Source organism: Nicotiana tomentosiformis, chromosome 2 (assembly GCF_000390325.3).
Source record: "Nicotiana tomentosiformis chromosome 2, ASM39032v3, whole genome shotgun sequence".
Taxonomy (NCBI): Eukaryota; Viridiplantae; Streptophyta; class Magnoliopsida; order Solanales; family Solanaceae; genus Nicotiana; species Nicotiana tomentosiformis.
This window is the reverse complement of record NC_090813.1, coordinates 164752783-164777840: the sequence shown is the minus strand read 5'-3', so window position 1 is coordinate 164777840 and position 25058 is coordinate 164752783. Positions and strand designations below refer to the sequence as shown.

Below are 25058 nucleotides of genomic sequence, written 5' to 3'. Positions count from 1 at the left end.
TTAAAATATATACAAAATAGACTGTCACTATACAAAAATTATACAAAATAAAATGTCACTATACAATTTATATACAATAGAGTGTCACTATACAAAATATATACACAAATAGAATATCATTATACAAAAAATATACTAAATAGACTGTCACTATACAAAATATATACAAAATAGACTGTCACTATACAAAAATATACTACTAAATAGACTGCCACTATACAATTTATATACAATAGACTGTCACTATACAAAATATATACAAAATAGGCTGTCACTATACAAAATAGACTGTTACTATACAAAAAGTATACAAAATAGACTGTCACTATATAAAAAATATATAAAATAGATATTTCGGGCTACTAGATGCAATATGTTTTGGCCGAAGGGCCATTTCGTATCAATGGTAAAAAATATGGGCTATTAAAATTTTGAGGGGCTATAGAGGGTAGTTTTCTCAATTGTTAAATGTCCTTAGATATGCAAGTTGGACTGAGGTAACTGATATGGGGTATGTTATTGCGACCCGTTCATTTAAAATCAATAGGGAACTGGATAATAACAGGTCCAGTTCAAAGTGAAAGGCTCTAAGTTCTCAATGAGCCATGAGAAGCTGCTGGGCTCATAAGCCCTTATCAAGATCGAGGCACACATGGCCTTGTATCATTAACCTGTGTATTCACCCTTCAGGTAATAGATACGGGCTCAATTAAGACTCCTAAAAATCCAGGCCCTTTTACTAACTATCATGACCCAAAATCCCATCGGAATCGTGGTGGCGTCTAACACCTAGGCAAGCCAACAACCAATAAGCAAAAATAAACTTAAATAACAGTATTAATTAGTCAACAATGGCATAACATAGATAACTTAAGTCAATAGCAATAATACAACTGAAAACCATAACACAATTTGGTGTCATGAGTAAATGAGCTCTACAAAATTTAGATAAGAGTCTGAACCAAAATGCAGTATTGTCTGAATGATTAAATAGTAGTAGCATGAACTAAAAAGAAAGGGATTTCAAGGTCTGCAACTGGAACAACAAATGCCTCGAAATCTCCAACAGGTACAGATGCATCTCTAGCAATCACCTCCCTCGGAAGCACATGCATCTGCACATAAAGTGCAGAGTGTAGCATGAGTACAACCAACCCAATGTATTTAATAAGTGACAAACGTAATCTTGGGCTGAAAGCAGTAACGAGCTTTGCAAGGTCCAAATTTATTTTCAATAGCCAACAACAATAATAACAGTATGATACCGGCAGAAAGGAAGCTCAAGTAATATCAGGTTCAACTTTATCACAAAAAAAGAGAGAAATAATCATGCTTCTCAACTATATCAGTCAAGGCATAAAAAATTTCACAGAAATAACCTAAACATAGTTTACCAATTAAAACTACGATTAAATATCAGATAGAGATATATAAATTACCAATTAGCACGAGAAAGATACGACCCTATGCTTGCACGACAAGTTTACATGCCAAAATCAATGATATTCCAGGTTAAACATCAAGTATACCAAAATCTTAGCACATGTATAGTGCCTTGGCACAAGTACCCCTCGAACATCTCACACACACACAAACTCAGCACTGTACGGATGCCTAATATAAGTCTCTTACCAAGCATAGCTCGTGTCCCTGCACCCACAGGTTAATACCTGACTCCGGAGGGGTGGATCCTAACTCATGAGCCGATTGGATCTAAGTCAACAATCAATAACATTTAGCCCAAATGGGGCCTGGCGCACGCGTCACCTCACTATCAATACCATTCAGCTCAATGTGGGGCCTAGCGCATGCGTCACCTCACTATCAATATCAATTCGGCTCTATAGCCCAAGATTAGTCATCAAACCGCTCAAGTCTCAAAATGCTCACATCTCACAGTACTCAGCTCAACCCGTGTCACATATATAAGGACACTAACATCATGTGAGATAATATATAAAGAGTGCACATAGACAGAGATATAATACGCGGATATAATATCATAATTGAGAATATGACTACAATTAAGGCAAACAACTCAACGTATCAAAAATAGCCTATATCTCAAACAGATAAGCACATAGCCTAGACATGATTCCTAGTATGAATAATCGCACATGTGGTCATACAAGTGGAGAAAATACTATAATAAAGAGGCATCTTAGCAAAACAAGGCACATGATAGCCTAAAGTCTACCCGGATCATGAATAACCACGGTGTACGAATATACGCTTGTCACCTTGTACGTGTGTCGCACCCAACATATAACAAATACCATAGCAACGAGAATCAACACTCAAAAAATCTCTTGCCTCTCAAATCGGCCTCCGAACGGGTCGAGTCTAGAAAAAAAACTCAATAACGTCAAACAGAGCCATATGAATCGATTCCAAACAATATCTTCGATCTTTATTAATTCCCAAAAAGTCAACAAAAGTCAACCACGGGCTCACACGGTTAAAATTTGAGTCAAGGGATAGATCCCGACTGCCCATAACCCAACGAGTCCAAATATATGCTTAGATTCTAAAACCAAGTCCAAATCATAGCTCAAAACCCCAATTTTTATTTCTTAAGTTGTAGGAAAAATTCCCAAATTTTTCCTCAAAATTTCATATTTTGGGTGTTAATAATCCATGTAGATTCTTGAAATAATGATAGAAATGTATAGAAATCACTTACCCCAAAACTTTGTGTGAAAATCCTCTTCAAAAATTGTCCCTCTCCAAGTATAGGGTTCAAAATATGAGAAAATGAGTCTAAGTCCCGAATTTCTTCTTAATAATTAGTTGCGGAAGTCGCAAATGTGACAAGGAGTTGGCAATTGTGAGCCTCGCAAATGCGACAAGGGGATCGCAATCGCGAACCTCGCAAATGCGAGAAAAGGCTCACAAAAACGAACTGGATCCCTCAACTTCAGTCATCGCAATTGCGACCAGGAATCTCGCAAATCAAACACTTGCAAATGCGGACTCCCCTTCGCAATTGTGGATGTTGCAATTGCGACACCAGCTTTGCAATGTGAAGTTGGCCTTCTCAGGCATCGCTCGCAAAAGCGATCAGAACCCCACAAATACGGACCTTCGGCAGTTGCGATGGTATGCAGCCAGTGTTATCAAAGGCGAAAAGCGCAAAAAAGCTCTAAGGTCTGTCGGGGCTTTAAGCGCAAAGCGCAAATAAACCGTGGGCTTTAATGAAAAAAGCACAACTGGAGAAAAAGTAAAAATATGTATATGTAGTCTAAGACTAATAATTATAAGCATGAATAACAAATATATGGACAAAGAAATTAGAAAAAATTTACGATAAAGTGAAATATCAATTATTTAATGTTGCCTTTTCAGGATTACACTCATTGGCAAGTAAAAGTATGCCTAAGAGCCTTGATGCGATACTAAAGCGCCCACAAAGCGAGGCAAAGCGCTCAACATATTTTGAGCCTCGCTTCAGGGCTTAAGCGCACTTTAAGCGCGCCATTGACAACACTGTATGCAGCACCATCAAAATTTGAACCTTCCCAATGTCAAGAATAGAGAAAGCATGAGAGAAACTGAAGAATGACTATCTTAATTACTTGATTCAAATACATCAGATACATTGGTATTTATACACAAGAAGAGATGAAAGGAAGTAAAATATCCTATAGTAAATGTAAATCTTACAAAATATTCTTCATATATTCTACAACTAATGCTACACAATATTCTACACTAAATGTAGAATATCCCTAATAATATCTCATATATTCACCATATCGAGAATATATTAATGTAGATATTCTCAATCTGTCTATTATGCTAATATCCCCCCTCAAATTGATGCTGGTGGATCGAAAAGCATCAATTTGCCTACAAGAAACCGATAACGCTGTCGTGCCATTGATTTTGTAAACACATCAACTATTTGAAGATCAGTGGATACATGTGGAAGAGTAATAACTCTTCTATCTACAGCTTCTATGATAGAATGATAGTCCAATTCAATATGCTTGGTCCTTTCGTGATAAACTGGATTGGTTGCAATCTGAATGGCACTTGTGTTATCAGCATGGAGAGGAGTAGGACTAGATTAAGGAAATCCAATTTCTGCAAGTAAACAACGAAGCCAAATAATCTAGGAGCAAGCAGTCGACATTGCTCGATATTCAGACTCCGTTGAAGATTTTGAAACACGATCTTGCTTCTTCTCTTCCAAGATATCAAAGAATCTCCGAGAAAGATGCACCATCCCGTGACGGAGCGGCGAGTATCAGGACATCCAGCCCAATCTAAATCAGTAAATGCATTAAGCTGAATAGGAGAACCACTAGGAAAAAATAATCCACGAGTTGATGTTCCTGAGAGATATCGAATGATGCGACGAACTGCCACCAAATGTAGATGACGGGGAGTCTGCATAAATTGACTAACATGTTGAACTGCAAAAGAGATATCAGGCCGAGTAATAGTAAGATAATTTAGGCTCCCAACTAATTGTCGAAACAAAGTTGGATCAGGAAGAAGATCCCCTTCATCACGACGGTACTTTACATTCAATTCCAATAGAGTATCAACAAAGGAAGATTCTTGAAGACCAGCCAAATCAATCAAATCCTAAGAATATTTGTGCTGGTTTAAGAACACACCTAAAGAATTATAATGAACTTCCATCCCCAAAGAATCCTTAAGCTGTTGTTGGAGGCTAGTGATTAATCAAGAATCAGTTCCTGTGATAATGATGTCATCCACATACACCAGAAGAAGAACACAACCTGTAGATGTTTTCCGAAGAAACAAAGATGAGTCATATTTACTTTGTTCAAAAGAGAAGTGAAGCAAAGTAGATCGAAACTTGTCAAACCAAGCTCTGGGAGCTTGTTTTAATCCATACAAAGATCGCTTCAACTTGCAAACATTTGATGTAGGTGATGAAAACAAACCAGGTGGAGGTTTCATATAAATATCTTCTTTCAGATCACCATGGAGAAAAGCATTATTTACATCCATTTGATGAATATGCCAATTCTGTGAGGCAGCAATGGCAATAATAGTTCGCACCGTAGTCATTTTTGCTATTGGTGCAAAAGTCTCCTCATAATCCACACCATACTCCTGTTTGTTACCAAGAACCAAGCGAGCTTTGTACCGATCAAGAGTTCCATCAGAATGAAGTTTAATTGAATAAACCCATTTACATCCAATTAGGCGAACATTTGAAGGGCATGAAACAATGTCCCATGTGTTATTTTCTTTAAGAGCCAAAAGTTCTTCCTCCGTTGCTTTCTGCCAACATTCATGCTTGGATGTGAGTAACAAGTTGGAACAGAAATAGCGGATAAAGTAGAGGAAAAACCATACCAATTAGGAGTACTTCGTTCTATGGTAGATCACCGAGTAGGCTCAAGAGGAGCAGGCCTTGAAGATATCTCATATTCTGATTGTGGAGCAGTCTCAGGTGGCATATCAGTTTCGCAATGGGTAAAGTTGGGGCGACGTCGTTCATACACAAATCCAGGTTTGAACCGCTTAAGAAGAAGATGAAAAATCCTCAAAAGTAGGAAGAAGAGAAACAGAAGATGACTCAGCATGAGTAGGAAAGAAATACTGGTTCTCAAAGAAAATAACATTTCTAGAAATACGAAATTTGTCGGAACTTGGATCATAGCAAAACAAACCCTTTCTGCGAAGTACTATAACCCATAAAAGCATATTTAGTAGACTGAGCAGAAAGTTTATTGCGTTGAAAAGGAGGCAGATGCACAAAACAAACACAACCAAATGTATGAAAATTATGATAGCTAGGATTATGGTGATAAAGACGATAATATGGAGACTCAAGATTTAGCACTTTAGATGGCAGTCAGTAGACAAAGCTTCCACCCAGTATTTAGATGGGACAGAGGACTCAATCAATAAAGTACGAGTTACATCTAAAAGATGACGAATTTTACGCTTAGCAACCCCATTTTGTTGTGGTGTATATGGGCAAGAGCGTTGTGAGACGATTCCTTTCTCAAGTAAGAAATTATTGAATTCATGAGACATATTCTCCACCAGAATTAGATCTTAATATTTTGATGCATGTAGAAAATTGAGTCTCAATGTAAGCCAAAAATGTCTTGAATGCGGAAAATACCTCAGATTTGGAACGAAGAAAATACACCCATGTAAACCGACTATTATCATTTATGAATGTCACAAAGTACTTAAAATGAGCATGAGAAATAATTAGTGAAATGCCCCAAACATCACTGTGAATGACATCAAAACACTTTTTAGCATGACTACCAAAATTAGGAAAAGGAAGAGTCTTACTTTTGCCTAATTTACAAGTAGAACAATCAAATGAAGCAGCTAAAAATTGATTTTTATTTCCCAATAAACCAGAATGTGATAAATGAGACAACACTATAGAATTTGGATGTCCTAGACGCTTATGCCAAACCTCCATTTTACTAGCTGTAGAAGTACAAGCAAAAGACAGAACACGAGGAATGGAAAAACGTATAGGAAACAATCTTCCAACTTTAGGCCCCTTCGCGATTATCGTCCCCGACACCTGATCCTGCACAAGGCAACCATTACGAGAAAAATTCACATCACAATTATTATCTACCAATTGGCCAACTGAAATAAGACTAGTTGAGAGCTTTGGTGATACAAAAACATTCTTGAAAGTTTGAGTAATATCCCCAACCTTGGTAATGGGTAAATTACTACCATTCGCAATCTGAATTTGTGATGGACCATGATAGTCACGTACATTTTTTAGCATACTAGTTGAGTTTGTCATATGATTGGAAGCGCCAGGATCAACAAGCGAAAAATTAGTTGCAATATAGTTACCTTGTAGCCCCAAAGCTGAAAAGGCTGACACAATCATTTGTTGTACCATTTCAGGAGTAAGAACTTATCCAACTGGTGGAGTAGCAAATTGGTTGCTAGCTCCAGTTGAAGATGAGTTATCATCAGTCGAACCATTTATCCCAGCTTGAAAAGCATTGATCCTACGGTTTTGAGGACGTGTGGGACACTCTTTGATAATAGCCCATGCTGCTTACAATAATTGCAGAACTTCTTACTACAATTGCTAGCAATATGACCATATTCTTTGCAACTGTAGCATTGCGTTGTGCTCATATCCCTGCCCTTTCTTTTGCCTTGAGCAGCAAATGCAACAGTATGAACACTTTCTTGCTTGAAAGCATTTTGTGTGAAAAGACGCTGCTCTTCACGAAGTAATTCCCTAAAACAAACATCCAAGGAGGGAGGCAGGTCACGATTCATTAAGTTAGAGCGAACACTCTCAAAATCAGATCGGCATGCTTTACGTGGCTTATAGGAGCAAACTGTAGTCAATTTATGATGACTAGACTTTTAGGTTGACAGATGCAAATAGGATTGGAACCACTTCTTGATGCTTTGCCTGGCTTATAGGGGCAAACTGGAGTCAATTTATGATGACTAGACTTTTAGGTTGACAGATGCAAATAGGATTGGAACCACTTCTTGATTCTTAATTTTAGTCTTTGAAAATGAATAAATGCACTTGACTCCACAACAGTCTTTGTTTGCGCTTAGTAGTTAATACAGCGTAGTCTATATTTCCTCAAGCAGAAACTTTTAGTAGCTATCAGCATGGTCAAGCGTTAAACAGCATCTGAGGGTGGTTGGTCTTGTAGAACTTTCTGCAGGTGGTTCAAATTATCAAATACGATAGAACTTATTAGGTAATAACATACTACTCAATTGATTTTGAAAGGGCCCAAGCTTACACTATCGTGATTATGAAAATTGTTTGGGTTTGAAGGAGTTGTTAGAATTTATTTCATTTTCTTCTAATTGTCATGACCCGCCACATTATCATGCCACGTAGGTGCAATTTGGCATATATTAATGCCATGTGGAAGCTTACATATGAAATAGACTAGCACATGTGGGAAGGTTCTAGAGAAATATGAAGATTTCTCATGGAAGACCTTAGAACCCTATGGAATTGCTAGGAAAGTCCTTAGAAGATTCTAACTATGTAGAATATTCTAGAGAAGGGACTTGCTTATAAATAATAAGGACCTTATGTAATAATTATTATTTACTCACTAGCCTGTATGAAACTAGCATATAAATGGGGTTATTCATTTGTAACTCATCAAGCAAAATAATCAAGTTCTCTACAATAAAAAGCTTCCTTGGCAAATTTCTCTTGTCTTTCTTATCTAATATTCTCTTAACGATCTTGAGTGTAGTATTTTAGACTGACTTGGCACAGCAAGATCGTGACCAAGTTGCGCAAAATCGTGAGCAAGTTGTCAAGTGCCGCACGTGCGCTTAGTTGAGGACTAAGGACGTGACAGCGTGGTATCAAAGCAAAGGTTATGACTAAAGAAATGTTAGAAAGAATACAAGAGATTGCCAGAAAGAAGCTTTGTAGGGAACCATGGTCGGGATTACCAAGGGCGTGGTACTTGCAAAAGGGACAAATGTGAAGGTCCCTAAGCAAAAGGAGCATGGAGGTGCACGGGACGCACGCGAGGTGGGGGATTTACTTTGGATGGACAAGTACTTTGATGTAGTCAAGGACCGGAGTTGTTAAGGTATGCAACGCCTCAATGTACTTGACCGAGGTTGCCTACGGTGGCGTCGAATGTGTGCTGACATGGAGAAGGGGCAATGCAAGATTGAGACGTGGGAGCAGTTCAAGGAGTTGAAGAAGCAATTCTACCCGGTGAATGTGGTGCATGAAGCTAGGCGAAAGCTAAGGGAGCTCCGACAGATGGCCACAATTCGAGAGTATGTGCACGAGTTCACTACCTTAATGCTGCAAATCCCGTCGTTGTCCGAGGAAGATTCCCTCTTCTACTTCATGGATGGACTGCAAAATTGGGCAAAGCGGGAGTTAAGAAGACATCAAGTAGCCAATGTGGACGAGCCCATAGCGGAAGCCGAGTCGCTTGTTAACTTCAAGATGGAGCCTATCAAGTCCAAAGAAGGCTGTGAGAAAGCACGGGAGAAAATATATTATTGATATTGGATGATAAATACAATACAAGAGGTCCCTATTTATAGCTATACACTACAAGGAGATATTACTCCTCTTCCAATGTGGGACAAGACTACACTATACATATCTATAAACTAACACTCCCCTCAAGCCGGTGCATACACATCATATGTACCGAGCTTGTTACACATGTAACTAATACGAGAACCAGTAAAAGACTTAGTGAAAATATCTGCTAGTTGATCATTCGACTTTACAAACTTTGTAACAATATCTCCTGAAAGTATTTTTTCTCTGACAAAGTGACAGTCGATCTCAATGTGTTTAGTCCTCTCATGGAACACCGGATTTGACGCAATATGAAGAGCAGCTTGGTTATCATACACTAGTTCCATCTTGCTGATTTCTCCGAACTTTAACTCCTTGAGCAACTGCTTGACTCAAACTAACTCACACGTCGCCATAGCCATGGCCCGATATTCGACTTCGGCGCTAGATCGAGCAACTACATTCTGTTTCTTGCTCTTCCACGAGACCAAATTACCTCCTACTAGAACACAATATCCAGACGTAGAACGTCTATCAAAAGGTGATCCTGCCCAATCATCATCTGTGTACCCAACAATCTGCTCGTGGCCTCGATCCTCGAATAGTAATCCTTTGCCTGGAGCTGACTTTATATACCGAAGAATGCGAACAACGGCATCCCAGTGACTATCACAGGGAGAATCCATAAACTGACTTACAACACTCACCGGAAAAGAAATGTCAAGTCTAGTCACTGTGAGGTAATTCAATTTGCCAACCAACCTCCTATATCTCGTAGGGTCTCTAAGAGGCTCCCCTGTCCAGGCAGAAGCTTAGCATTCGGATCCATAGGAGAGTCAATAGGTCTGCAATCCATCATTCCAGTCTCCTCAAGAATGTCTAAGGCATACTTCCGCTGTGAAATAACAATACCTGAGCTAGACTGAGCGACCTCAATACCTAGAAAATACTTCAATCTGCCCAGATCTTTAGTCTGGAAGTGCTGAAAGAGATGTTGCTTCAGATTAGTAATACCATCCTGATCATTACCAGTAATAACAATATCATCAACATAAACCACTAGATAAATACACAGATTAGGAGCAGAATGCCGATAAAACACAGAGTGATCAGCCTCACTACGAGTCATGCCGAACTCCTGAATAATTGTGCTGAACTTACCAAATCAAGCTCGAGGGGACTGTTTCAAACCATATAGTGACTTGCGCAATCTGCACACACAATCATTAAACTCCCCCTGAGCAACAAAATCAGGTGGTTGCTCCATATAAATTTCTTCCTCAAAATCACCGTGGAGAAAAGCATTCTTAATGTCTAAACTGATAAAGAGGCCAACGACGTACAACAGCCATGGACAAAAAGAGACGAACAGATGCTACTTTAGCCACGGGAGAGAAAGTATCACTATAATCAAGCCCAAAAATCTGAGTATATCCTTTTGCAACAAGACGAGCCTTAAGCCGATCAACCTGGCCATCCGGGCCGACTTTGACTGCATAAACCCAACGACAACCAACAGTAGACTTACCTGCAGGAAGAGGAACAAGCTCCCAAGTGTCACTCGCATGTAAAGCAGACTTCTCGTCAATCATAGCATGTCACCATCCTGGATGAGATAGTGCCTCACCTGTAGACTTAGGGATAGAAACAGTGGACAAAGAAGATATAAAAGCATAATGTGGTGACGACAGACGATGATAACTTAAACCGACATAGTGGGGATTAGGATTAAGAGTGGATCGTACACCTTTGCGGAGTGCAATTGGTTGACTAAGAGGAGACAAGTCCGCAGTAGGTGCAGAATCTGATGCGGGGCGTGAATCACCTGGGCCTGATGCTGGATGTGGACGACGATGATAACTCAAGAGTGGTGGAGTTGCAGAAGGTTGAACTGGATTATGTGGAGGAACTGGAGCTATAGGTGGTGGAGCTACAACCGGAGCTGTAGGTGGTGGAACTGGAGCTATAGGTGGTAGAGCTACAACTGGAGCTATAGGTGTGGAGCTACAACTGGAGCTGTAGGTGGTGGAGCAGCAATGACTGAATCTCCAAAAGATGAAACTGGTAGTACCTCAGAAATATCTAAGTGATGACCCGTACCTGTGAAGTATGATTGGGTTTCAAAGAAGGTAACATCAGCGGACATAAGGTACCGCTGGAGGTCAGGAGAGTAGCATCGATACTCCTTTTGTGTTCTCGAAAAACCCAGAAATACGCACTTAAGAGCACGAGGAGCTAACTTATCTGTTCCTGGAGTAAGATTATGGACAAAACAAATGCTTCCAAAGATATGGGGTGGAAGAGAGAACAAAGGTAAATGGGGAAACATGACAGAGAATGGAACTTGGTTCTGGATAGCTGAAGATGGCATACGATTAATAAGATAACTAGATGTAAGAACGGCATCCCCCCAAAAATGCAACAGAGCATGAGATTGTATGAGTAGGGTACGAGCAGTTTCAATAAGATGTCTATTCTTTCTTTCACCTACCCCATTTTGTTGAGATGTGTACGGACAAGATGTTTGATGAATAATCCCATGAGATTTCATAAACTGCTGAAATGGGGAAGACAAATACTCTCGGACATTATCACTACGAAATGTGCGAATAGAAACCCCAAATTGATTTTGAATTTCAGCGTGAAAGGTCTGGAAAATAGAAAACAGCTCAGATCGATTTTTTATCAAAAATATCCAAGTGCACCTGGAATAATCATCAATGAAACTGACAAAGTAGCGGAATCCTAAGGTGGAACTGACCGACTAGGACCCCAAACATTTGAATGGACTAAAGTAAAAGGTTACTCTGCTCGATTATCAAGACGCCGAGGGAAATGGGAGCGGGTATGCTTACCGAGCTGACATGACTCACATTCTAGAGCTGACAAGTGAGATAAACCAAATACCATTTTATGAAGTTTTGACAAACTGGGATGTCCCAACCGTTTATGTAATAAATCTGGTGAATCAGTAACAGGACAAGTTGTAGAAGGAATACAAGATGTGAGTCCATATGATTTAGCAAGGATAAGGTAATAAAGTTCGTTTGATTCCGCCCCGTGCTGCGTTCCTGTATAAAAACATGGTCATCAAGAAATAAAACAACGCATTTAAGTGATTTGGCTAAGCGACTAACAACTATGAGATTAAAAGGACTATTGGGAACATATAGGACTGAATCTAAAGGTAAGGAAGGAAGTTGGCTTGCTTGACCTATTGCAGTTGCCATGGTTTGAGACCCATTGGCCATTGTGACTTTTGGAAGAGATTGAGAATACGAAATAGTAGTGAAAAGAGATTTGTTACCAGAAATATGATCTGATGCACCTGAATCAATGACACTCAGAGGATGAAGATTAGGAGAAACAAGTCACGCTATTACCTATTTGAACAACAGAAGCTATCTCAAAAGATGTCTGCTTACATGCTTTATACTGAAGGAACTCAATATACTCTGCTAAAGAAACCATCCGACTATTCAAAGCATCGGTTCCCATGTCGCTACAATTTGTAGTAGTAGAGTTAACTTGAAATAGAGGAAATAAGTAACTCCCGTGAGAAAACTGAAGAAATAGCTTGAAAACACTGTTTACAACAGGAAAACAGAACATTGTTCTGTGCCGGAAACACTGTTCACGCCGGAAACACTGTAGCTCGCCGGAAAATTCCAAAGTTGTCGGAATTTGTTGTAACCAGGATGGATAGACTCGAAATTCCTTTGCGAGCAAGCTGTCCTGAAGAAATATTTTCACAAAATGGCCAGAAAGGTCACTGTTCACGTCGAAAAAATATAAAAGTGGCCGGAATTTGATTTGAATTAGAGGGTAAGGCTCAGAATTTTGAGGAGAGCACACTGTCCTGAAGAAGCTTCGCGAAAAAATGGCTGGAACCCTCGCCGAAAGAGTTGTTGCCGGCGCGTGGAGGAGCGTGGCGGCTTTTCTGCCGGATAAAATTTCAGGGGTTGGTAGTCGGAGGGTGATCTACCTCGTGGTGGTGTTGGTTTTAGCACAACACCGACAGAAAGTGACTTTCACTTAGACAAGCCTTAGGTCACCGGAAAAATTACACGATGACTAAGTTCTTTCTTCCCGGTTAACGCTGGAATGACGCACATCGATCTTTCTCACTAATGCTCTGATACCATGTGAGAAAGTACGGGAGAAAATATATTATTAATATTGGATGATAAATACAATACAAGAGGTCCCTATTTATAGCTATACACTACAAGGAGATATTACTCATCTTCCAATGTGGGACAAGACTACACTATACATATCTATAAACTAACAAAGGCAACGCCGAGAGGGGTGAGGGAGATCATGACGAGGACAATGGGAAAAGCATAGCCGAGGTATACAAGGGTATTGGCAAGGGACCATCCCATAACGAACAGGGGTCCAAGAGAAACGGCAAGGGGCCGAAAAACGGTAGCGAGTACGTGTCTAAGGGAGGGTGCTACTTCTGTAAAGGATCACATCGGACAAGTGAATGCCCAGATTTGGGGAGGCTTGCAACAATGATCGGGAACTTTGCTCAAGCACACAAGGGTGACACATGAGGGACCGCCTGTATTGGGGGGATGCGCTTGGAATCTAAGCCGAAAGTAGGGGATTCCAAAGCCTATCTTGGCGCCAAGCAAATGGAGAATGGTGGTAGCAAGAAACGTTGGGCGGACATAGTTGAAGAGGATGGCGAGTTACAAAGTGATGGCACGCTATCGGACTTAGACGAAGCACCAAGCAGAGGGGTCAAGTTTGCCAGTAAAGCTATGACCACGGAGGGCAGCCAAATAAGGAGTGGAAGCATGTACCCGATGCTTGAGAAGCTGCTAGACTTGGTCGAGTCATGGGAAGATTCAGGCCAAGAGCAAGGAGAGGCATCCGATGGGCGGAGGATCGAGGCCATCATTGCTAGCCGTCCAAAGTACAAAGAGGGCAAGAAGAAAGGTGACCAGTACCTTGTGACATGGGAAGGCGAACCGCTCCATAGAGTATCATGGCTAATGGACAAAGATCTCCGGCGACACCAAGGCGAGGTGCGCGCGTACGTGCCGATGCTTTGTGCCGAGGGCGACACAAAATTGGGTGGGGGGAAGTGTCATGACCCGCCACATCATCATGCCACGTAGGTGCCATTTGGCATATATTAATGCCATATGGAAGCTTACATATGAAATAGACTAGCACATGTGGGAAAGTTCTAGAGAAATGAAGATTTTTCATGGAAGACCTTAGAACCCTATGGAATTGTTAGGAAAGTCCTTAGAAGATTCTAGCTATGTAGAATATTCTAGAGAATGGACTTACTTGTAAATAATAAGGACCTTGTGTAATAATTATTATTTACTCACTAGCCCGTATGAAACTAGTATATAAAGGGGGTTATTCATTTGTAACTCATCAAGCAAAATAATCAAGTTCTCTACGATAAAAAGCTTCCTTGGCAAATTTCTCTTGTCTTTCTTATCTAACATTCCCTTAGCGATCTTGAGTGTAGTATTTTAGGCTGACTTGGCACAGCAAGATCGTGACCAAGTTGCGCAAAATCGTGAGCAAGTTTTCAAGTGCCGCACGTGCGCTTAGTTGAAGACTAAGGACGTGACATAATGCTTGAACCTTTGCCACATGCTATAATAGAAACAAACATAAGATATAATTACTAACATCCTTGAAAACCCAAAAATAATGCATGACGGAGTTAGAGAAGAAAATGCAAGGATGAAGTTGCCCACAGAAAGAAATTGATTCAATAACATAGAGAATGCAGTTTGCCCAAAACGCCACTGACAATGGAACACACGCGCTCTCTCTCTCTCTCCCCCCTCTCCCTCCCTCCCTCCCATTTACAATATTAACTTTTTTTTATAAGAAAAGAAGAAACCGCTAGAAGTTTTTATTCTGATCATAAGCTTGTCTATAGTTGCAATACATCCTCCAAAGTCTGAAGGAATCCTAAACATCAAATCTCAGACGTTTGAGACGTTCAAAATGATTTTGCCATTCTCATCCGAATCCTAACATTATCATCAAAACTGCTGGGAACAGGACAAAATTGTAAAATCATTCTGCGAGGATAAAGACAAGATTTTTCTTCTTTCATGTCTATAGTTTGTTGCCTTTTGTATTTGGTCTGTATATTTGTTGGGAACATGAATCAATTGTAAAATTACTGAATTCAGGGACATGCAATAGTTTGGAGGTGTAATGATCATTCAGATTAGAGGGCCTGAGGACTTCTGAAATATCTGGGGCAGTATGTTTAAGGAGGTAATTTCACATATGGTCATGTCTGCCGCAAAGTTAAAAAACTAAAATTTTATAATCAAAAGAGTACATCAAGTATTTATTTGACTTTTACTCCTTAAATAACATTTGACTATCTATATAAGTGACTCCACTAGCATGGATTAAACAAGGACAGGAAAAAATCATGATATTGAAAAATTTGCAAAGAACAGGTAAATAATCTATAGAGCATAAAATAGGCTTTGCATTTATGAAAGTAAAGGTCATTGAGACAAGGGGATGACGATGCCTATAGTTTAAAGTTGGACAGAGGGTTTGATTTTTCAGATAAAGTTTGAGGGAAACCTTATCTAGTGTGACTGTTTCTCACCTTTGCAACAACATATAATGTAAAAAGAGTGTCAATCCCAAAAGTTAAAATACATAAGTTACCCTTGAATTATGGACAAAATCCCTGTTACACACTTTCTGACCACGAAAACCATTTTACACGCTCAACCTTTTTAGAGTGTCTAATACACACCTTTTTTTTCTTGACCAATTTTTCAAAACATGTGTAAAGTCACGCACCAATAAGATCGTGACACGTGTCATTATTCTTTTAAAAAATAAAAAATACGTAAAATTACAATTATACCCTTTACCATCTTCTCCGTTGCATCTCTTTCTCTTTGCCGGCGAATCATCTCCTCTCGCCGACAACCCAAAAAAACCAAACCTTTGATGTCTAATTCAAACAAAAAACTAAAAGCCCCAATCAATTGCTCCTAGCTTCTGATTTCCAAATATTTTCGAGATACAAAATTACAATACCATCATTAAATATTGGAATCTTTTGCAAAAACTCTATAAACGCCAAAAACAATGAGGAGAATATCAGGCCTTCTTAAGCAAACCTACAACCCTCTGCAATGCTATATACTGGTAAGTGGGTCATATACTACTTCATAGCAAAAAAATACGCGACAAACAATACGAAGTTATACGAAGTTAAGGGCTCCTTCATGGCTGGACCCCAACAGGTGAAAGGGAAAAAAGGATGAGAGAAAAAGGTTCTTCAATGGAGAAGGTATGGTGAATTTTCGACAGGTGAGTGTTGGTTGATTTTAGGATGGTGGAGAAGTTGTGGAGCAACAATGGTGGGTGGTGGAGAGGTCTAGGTGGGTCTGGGGTGGTGGGTTAGTTTAGAAAAATATAAAAAGAAGAAACTAAAAAAAGGAAAAAAAGAAAATTAATTGTAATCGTTGGATAAATTTTACTAAATCTGAACCGTTTAAATAAAATATCAGATATACGATTTTTTACTATTCAGATGCCTCATTTTGTTTGTAAAACACGCGCTAGCCACGTAGACAAGGAGGTGTGTATTAGACACACTCTGAAAAGGTTGAGTGATAAAGATGATTTCCATGGTCAGAAAGTGTGTGATGGGGATTTGGTTCATAATTAGGGGGGGTAACTTATGTATTTTGCCAGACCAAAAACTGAAACTGTATTGAAGAATTGTATTAAGTCAATCTTGGAGTACATAACCAAAAGGCCAAAAACAAAGTTGACGTTGCTCACAATTATGATTTCCCCATTTGAGGACAGAGAAATCAATTACAGAGAGGTATAGAGATAGAATGAGTCCTATGAAGTGATTACTTCAGCCGAAATGATTAGCAAGCTTCATAATAGACTAAAGAATAACACCAAGATCGACAGTAGTCCATACAAACTATCAACTGCAAAAAACTGTTATCAAACAGAAGAGATAATTCACATTCACGGGGACCAGCTCAAGATAAAACAGAAAAAAGAGTACCAAATCAGGGAGTACATAATTAGAAACTGCATTCTGAATGAAACTACGCTTGCAACTAAGATACAGAATTCAGATTTTCACTCCACAGTTTATGGTTATATGATAGTAGTATAGTCAACTCGATCCTCACTACAAACTTTTTTTTGGAAGAAATGATCATCACTAAAAGCTTTTGAAAAGAATTCACACTATATCTAAACTCGTATCTTTGAAGAAAGATCAAACATTCTGGAAATAGGAAGCACTTAATGTCACTCTCTTTCTTGCAGTAAGGTAAAAGAGAACTGACCTTGAAGATTATAGGAAAAAGGTCAGTAACCAACATAAATAGCAGCATTCACTATGTAACAATCATCATTTTTATCTCCCATGTCTTCCACTTGGACACCGCTGGAGCATATCAGTCCACCATCTACGACCTCAATAATCAAGATTCTTCCACTATAAACCACAAAAAAGAAGTTTTAGAAAAAATCAGAAAGAAAAGAACAAAAGTACAAGTGATAAGTTCCAGATTTGCTCGTCTAAAGTTACCAACCCATAAAAATGTGAAATTAGAAATAGACAGTCACTCGTAAAACAGTCTTTCATTACTTTTCCTGCCTTCACTAGTTCCAGGGAAATCAAAAAATCCAGTCACTTTCTTTATTACTACTTAATTTTTATTGTTTAAATTTCCAAAGCAATATTCTTGAAAGGATCAATGGAGAAGCTATTACTACAAACCAAGTATTCTTGTATCTTGTACTTACTAAGGAAAGACTGACTTGACCTTCTCAAGATCTAAAGACTGTTGGAGAGGCCGAGGAACTCCCAGTTTGATCTGCAATTTCATCTGCTCAAATGATACACCGGGTATAGATCCTGGATTGACCACATAAATTGTTATAAAGGGAAAAAGTAAAGCATGCTTACAATCTGAAACTACCTTAAAATGTATATCCTATAATATACTGTGCCTATCAATCAATAGACGAGGGGCCGCATTGAACCAACCAGATAGTTCACTAAGGGAAGGAAGGAGACTTGGCAAACTAGAGATAGTTTCAAGCAGACCATTGTGAAGCAGAGAGTTTATGAACAATTTCTCGTTGGAAACATTCATTCTTTTCAAGTTTATTGTTCAAAACCCAATGTTCTATGCTAATTGATATCTCTTAGCTGCTCCAAAAATTTACACCCCCCCCCCCCCAAAAAAAAAAACTAATGCCCCCCTCTCATCATCAAAATTATTTCTTTCTTTCCAAATAGTGGGGGCCTCCAAAGGTGCTAAATTGTTTTTTCTGCTTCTTCACCCTTTCCTTCTCAACTTCCATCCTGTGAGCACATTACCTATTCAACTTCAAAACGTTTTTATACTATATCCCAAAGTGACATACACCCTGTTAGAGATATTTATGATGACTGCTTAATAATTTTAATTCTGAAAGAAGGAATTGTCAATATGATGAATAGATATAACCTTGACTTAAAACTATTGGTCTATAGTATGTACATTGAATAATCAGGAATTAAAACAACAGAAAGTCACATGTTAAAAGTACAAGGGACAGGTTGGTCTGACAAAAGTTACCTAACAAGCCTAATAATTACAATTTATAAACTACGTAATACTGCAGATGCAAGGTTCTTGTATGTTTGGTAAGTGAATCACCTGAGTTCGAATCTTATTTAGTCGGAATGCTTGTACCTAATCAAGTTGGTCTTTTTCAACTAAGTGGTCACCTCCTATTTCCTTAAATCATCCCCACATGAACAAAATTTTCCTTTTTTGTTGTTTCCTCTCTAATTAACATTCTCCTTGTGATGACTTCACGTTCTCCCAAATATTATAATCGAATAAACTATTTAATTTTACCTGGATAGGAATAATCAAATTCCACCTAAATAGTCATGTCATTGTACATGCAAAATGTCACAGCAGAGTTTAAGGGAATCACAAAGATTGTGCTCTGAGCCTTTGAATTCTGGTCTTTAGCAAGTTTATCAAAAATAAAATTGACAGAAAGGTTCAATTAAATTTCCACCTAAAACCATTCCAATTTGACTATTTCTTTATTGTCTATATGACTGTATCAGCTTCTTCCATCAGTTTGACTAATGACTAATATACTGTCCACAAAAGTGAAGAAAAAAGAAGGGCTTCCGTAGCTAAGAAAAATGTCAATCAGAAAATTGCAGAGGCTATACAGGTGCATGATCAAAAGTAAACTCAAGAACTTCAACATGGGGAGCTTCAAATTGTTCACCGCATCACCATGTGATCCTCCATCCTGTTGACATCATCACAGATGTTCCCACAAAAACTGTGGAGTGGCGTCCAAAATCAACAGCCACCAATGCAAATGCTGTACTGGAATGGTGTAGCAGAGTCTCTCTCTCCACTTTACCCGTCCGCTCCATCAAGAAACTGTTACTTGTAGACCTTTCTTCCATTTAAAAATTCTTAGAGAAAGTGACAAAAAGCACTAAACGGAGCATTACTATCTAGAGAAAACATTGAGCTAACTGTTTTAAGAGAAAACTAAACATTCTATTCACCACCTATACATACAGGTCATTTCACAAATCCCTACGGCCTACACGTCGCTAAACTAAAGAAAGCTCTTTAAACTTCAAGGTACTTTTTCTCAATTCAAAACACGATTCATGCTACAACATAATATTAACATATAATGTATAAACAAACATCTTCTGTAATTTGGTGAGCATCAATGAAACAATTTACAAGATTCCGTTATAATTCCACAAATGTTCACCAATTATCCTACCAGCCTATGTATATTAATTTGCAAATGAAGCATAATTAGCAAAAACAAGCCAGAGAAAAGAAGTTGTTACCTCTTCTGAAAGCCGGTATTGAATTGGAAGAAATTGCATCCTTACAAGCCCGCATTGCTGCAGAGGTAACGTCTTGCCTGTTTATTCACTCAGTTAGATTCAATTAAAAAAGATTTCTCCTTGCTCTGTTTTCTCCTACACCAATTTCAAAAAAACAATATAAAACAAACATCAAGGCACATTCTCCCAAGGGGTGACCCAGAGGACGAATAGCTGAAATAACAACCTCAGAATCAAGGTTCAGATTAGTCCAGTCCTATTAAAGATGGGGGCAAATCAAGCAACTCTAAGTAGATAGATGGGATAGGAAGGAATAACCACCGATGGCATTTGCAGCTGCTATTTTATGATCGATATAAAAGCAGTTGAGCGCAGGGATTGCCCATCAAAGGGGTGGAGCTAGTTAGACCATTACCAAAAGTTTCCATTCCAATCCTTAAAAAGAGAAATCAAATGGAAAAAGCTTGTGACACAAGAAGGGCAGGAACCTTAATCCTTGAGGAAAGAGATAGAAATGGATTACTTGCTTCTCCAAAGGCCCCCACGCAGTTAAGAAGCTGAAAGAGAAGCTACTGGGACTGGGCATGGGCATCCTCACTGATGCTATTTAGTTATTTGAGTTCAGATTCCAGCTGAGGCCATATCAAGTACTCCCTCCGTTTCAATTTATGTGAACCTGTTTGACTGGGCACAAAATTTAAGAAAAAATGAAATTTTTGGAATTTGTGGTCCTAAACATGTCAAAAAGGATGTCAGAGTATTTGTGTGGTTATAAAAGCTTCTCATTAAGGGTAGAATTGGAAATTTAAGCTAAATTGTTTCCAAATTTAGAAAGGGGTCATTCTTTTTGGAACGGACCAAAAAGTAAATAGGTTCACATAAACTGGAACGGAGGGAGTAATTTTTTTCGTATCTGCCTAGCTCTGAAGGGGAGCCTTGGCGTAACTGGTAAAGTTGTTGCCATGTGACCAGGAGGTCAGGGTTTCAAGCCGTGGAAACAGCATCTTGCAGAAATGTGGGGTAAGGCTGCGTACAATAGACCCTTGTGGTCTGGCCCTTCCCCGGACCCTGCACATAGCGGGAGCTTAATGCACCGGACTGCCCTTTTTATCTGCCTAGCTCTTAATTGGCAGAATTACTCACTAGTTGTGTGGGTGGGAGGTAATAGATACTCAATGGATTAGTTATGCAAGCTGACACAAAGACTACTGTTTTAAAAAAAATCTAAGGAGGTAGTATATCTTCGTCCGACTAGTCGGCGCCAAAAAGATCGGGACACTATCTTAAGAACTGAAAAAGAAAAGGATTAAAGTTGCATACATTGACAGTCTTATAATTTTTTACAAATCCCCTATTTGCCAATAGAAATGTTGGCTTAAAACTTTACATGTAAATATCTTTTAGCTCATCTGATTGTGTAAAAAAATATAAAAAGAGTAAAAAGCAGTGAGAGAGATACCCATGTTGATCATAGCCGACGCCCATTTCGACAAAGAGAAGAGTCATGGAAGAATTCGGCACAGAATTAATATTTTCCATTGGGGTTTGCTCATTAGCTATAGCTGTATATTCTGACGTCGACGAGGAGGAAGCTATGATTTGGCGATAGATTAGAGGTACTAGGAAAAATGATGGATTCTTGAACCCAGTATGGCAATTGAGAATTGGGAGAGGGGGATTATGGTTGAATGAAGGGAGATCTGTTGGAGGGAGAAGCTGGAGATATCTGATTGAGCCAATAGCAATCATCTTTGTCGAAGCAAACTCTTGCCGCGGATAAACAGCCCTTCCAAGACCTTGCTCCGTTTTTCCTTCTTTTTTCTTTTTTCAATATTAAAAAGTATTAATCAAATTAAGTTATGTTATCTTATAAAATTTCTATTACGTCAAAGGAGACTCGTATAGTTATGGAATAGTAATTTTTTGTTATATATATTTTTTAATTACATTATCTAATATTTAGTATTATTACATTGTAAATATAATTTTTTATTTATATTACTTTATTTAATAAGTCACATATAAAATCAGTTATTTTTTTTAAATTGCCAAGTAGCATATTGTGAGAATAGCACTTGATTTAATGTGGAAGTTTTTTTCTCTCATTTTAATAATATTGTTATATTATCTATAGAAATTTTTTTATTAGCGTATTACTTTGCTTAATAAGCCATATGTAAAACCAATTAGTTTTTAAAATTGTCAATTGGCCTATTGTGAGAATGTCACTTGGCTTAATGTAGATGGCTTTTTCTCTTCTTTTAATAATATATAGAATAAACTCGGTTGTTTTTTAAAATTGTCGATTGGCCTATTGTGAGAATGCCACTTGACTTAATGTGGATGCTTTTTTTTCCCTTTTTAATAATATATAGAATACTGATAGATATAAATTTTTAAATTTCTCTCCTTTTTATGATATACAATATAGATTTTTAAATAATAATCTAAAATTATTTTTTAGACTTAAAGAGTAAAAAAAACATGTGTTTTAATAAGCCAAATGTAAAATTAGTATTTTTAAAAAAAAAAACTTGAAATCTCTAGTTCCTATTTTATAGGAGTATTGTCCTAAATTGTCAAGTGGCATATTGTGAGATTGTCGCTTAGCTTAATGTGGAGGTTTTTTCCCCCTCCTTTTAATAATATATAGAAGTAAGAATTTTCCGTTTTCCTTCTATTACTTATTTTTTTCCTTAACTTGAATTATAAGAAATTTTCGTTTTTCCTTCTCTTACTTTTTTAGGGGGTCTGTGCTTAAATGTACAGCCCAAACAAATAGTTTCCACCTGTATAACCTTATAATTATTTATATTTTGATTTTTTAACATATACTTACATTAAATTTTATGAAGCCAAATCTCTTTCAATGTTATTTTTTACCTTCTTCCCCAAATTACCATAGAATCCTCTTCATTTTTTATTTTTTTATTTTTAAAATCTGTATAACACACTACTAGAAATATGGCATTTTCCCACGAAAAAATTGTCAGTGGAAATTCTCACCGAAATGCAATGGAAAAATTAAAATTTCTGTTCCAAAAAATATAGATAACATTTTCCATTGACTATCAGTGGGAAAGTTTTGGCGCAAAAATGCGCGTAGTTTAGTTCCCTCTGATTCAGTGGGAAAATTCATTAAAAAAATAATTATATAAAACTAAAAATAATTCTCAGAGAAGACACTAGGAACTTAAACAATAAATAAAAAATATTTTAAAATATTCCCACAGACTTAGTGTGTAAGATATTTTTTGAATTTATTTTTTGTAATTATAAAAAATATTTTCTACGGAGCTTTCCCACGATAGTAGTGAAAAAGTTTATTATTATTAACGTTTTATAAGCTTTCCCACGATAGTAGTGGAAAAGTTTATTATTATTAACGTTTTATAAGTTTTCTCTTAGTCTATTCATTCACATAACATTTTAGTTTTTCCCCCTCTGTCTCTCTCACTCAAAGCACATACGAGTTTTCACTCCATTCCCAAGTAAGTTGCGACCCCCCCCCCCCCCCCCTCTCTCCCTCTCACTCACTCATCCGATCTCCTTTTTTTCGTTTTTGATTTCCCCCAAAAAACTTTGAATTTTAGGGATTTTATACTGTTTCAAACCCTAGGTTTAAAAAATTAATGTTATTCTCTTGTGAATATATGGTCTTAGAAACAATTAATTTTAGGGAATAGATCAATAATGAGACAAAGGCAAGAACTTTAGACGATTCTGGTTTAGTATATAGACCAGATTTTCGTTAATCCATGAACAGGATAATACATTATTATTGGAAGAGGATTAAGAAATAAAGAAAGAATCAAGATTGATCAAAATAAGAGAGGAAGTGAGAGTACTGCTGCGTTATTTCTTGAGTTTATGACCTAAAATAAGGTTGCTTTGGTGCTAGATCATTCTAAGGGTGGCCTAGGAAACGCATAGATTGGTTCCTAATTTAGTTTTCTTTTTTGGATGCTATATCCCTATTAAAGATTCTTATGGAATAAGGAATGTTGAGAAAATTTAGTACTTAAGTTTCGTTCCTATTTTTTGTTATTTTTTCCTGAGATGATTTTATATGGTGAAACATGGTCGGTAAATGTTTATATAGCCTACCCCGACTTATTTGGGAGTGAGGCGTTGTGTTGTTTGGATGCTATATATTTAATATAACTCTTTATTATTAAATGAGTAAAGAAGAGATTTTTGCGTATTAGCTTGGGTATCGTAGTATGCAATTATTGTTAGAGGTCTGCACATTGAACTGTCTCAAAAGTTTGTCGTTGAAGCTTTATAGTAAAAACTGAGAATAGAAGTAGAGAAGCTGTAAATTATCTTTGTTGAAAAAGTATGTTGTACTGTACAATTGTCCTTTTTGTGGGTGTAAAAATGAAAAGTGCTTGCAGTTAATGACAGTGATGATTAGAAGCACAATGGTGATAGACATTGTTGAATTGTGTATCTGTAGATTTTTTGATTAGATTACTTTTTTCTGTCTTTTCTGTATCTCATCTTGGTGATTTCTATGTTTTAGGCATCACTTAGCGGAGTTGGGTTGCATATTTGTTATCTTTTAACAAGGACAATGAATCAACTAAATATAAGATAACAAAGTATATGATTAGTATATATTGAATAAAATAAATTATGTACTTCTTTATTTAATATTTTATTTTGTTATTGTGTAATAGATGGAACAAGATCGTAGATGGATATCCGATAGAAATCATCCTAATCGTAGGGGATTGAAGGAAGAATTTGTAGAAGGTGTTAAAGGATTTATTGCTTATGCAAAAATACTTCCTGAATTCTGTAATGAAGGAATGAATAGATGTCCTTGTGCTAAGTGCAATTGTATAACGTTATTGATACCGGAGGATGTTAAAGTTCATCTTTATAGAAAGGGGTTTAGAGAAATTATTATGTGTGGATGGTTCATGGAGAGAACTATAGGTATTTAGCTGATGTTGACTTTCAGAATCTTACTGGTTGTGAGAGTGGTACATTCTTTGAGAATAATCAAATGCATGAAATGGTGTCGAATGCTTTTGGAATACGCTCAAGAGTTCAATCCCAACAAAATATTGACGAGTCGCCCAATGATGAGGCAAAGCACTTTTATGAGTTATTAGAGGCTGCTAG

General features: G+C 37.7%; 1 protein-coding gene across 6 annotated transcripts; it reads right to left on the bottom strand.

Annotated features, from left to right (window-relative positions):
* Positions 1-841: 841 nt before the first annotated feature.
* Positions 842-21776, bottom strand: LOC104106854 (uncharacterized). 6 transcript variants are annotated; one of them, XR_011414366.1, is made up of 6 exons: positions 21385-21776; positions 19926-20002; positions 17837-17948; positions 17374-17525; positions 6677-7225; positions 6326-6544 (listed from the first exon to the last, which is right to left on the bottom strand). XR_011414366.1 is itself a non-coding variant. In XM_070196290.1 (5 exons), the coding sequence occupies exons 1-4, from the start codon at positions 21672-21674 to the stop codon at positions 17396-17398; spliced, it is 609 nt and encodes a 202-aa protein (XP_070052391.1). In that variant the 5' UTR covers positions 21675-21776; the 3' UTR covers positions 842-1115; positions 17374-17395. The 6 variants fall into 6 exon arrangements, 3 of the variants coding, with proteins under 3 accessions (XP_070052391.1, XP_070052392.1, XP_070052393.1); XR_011414367.1 differs by having other exon boundaries at positions 6826-7225; XM_070196290.1 differs by lacking the exons at positions 6326-6544; positions 6677-7225 and adding an exon at positions 842-1115.
* Between the last annotated feature and the right edge of the window lie 3282 nt (positions 21777-25058).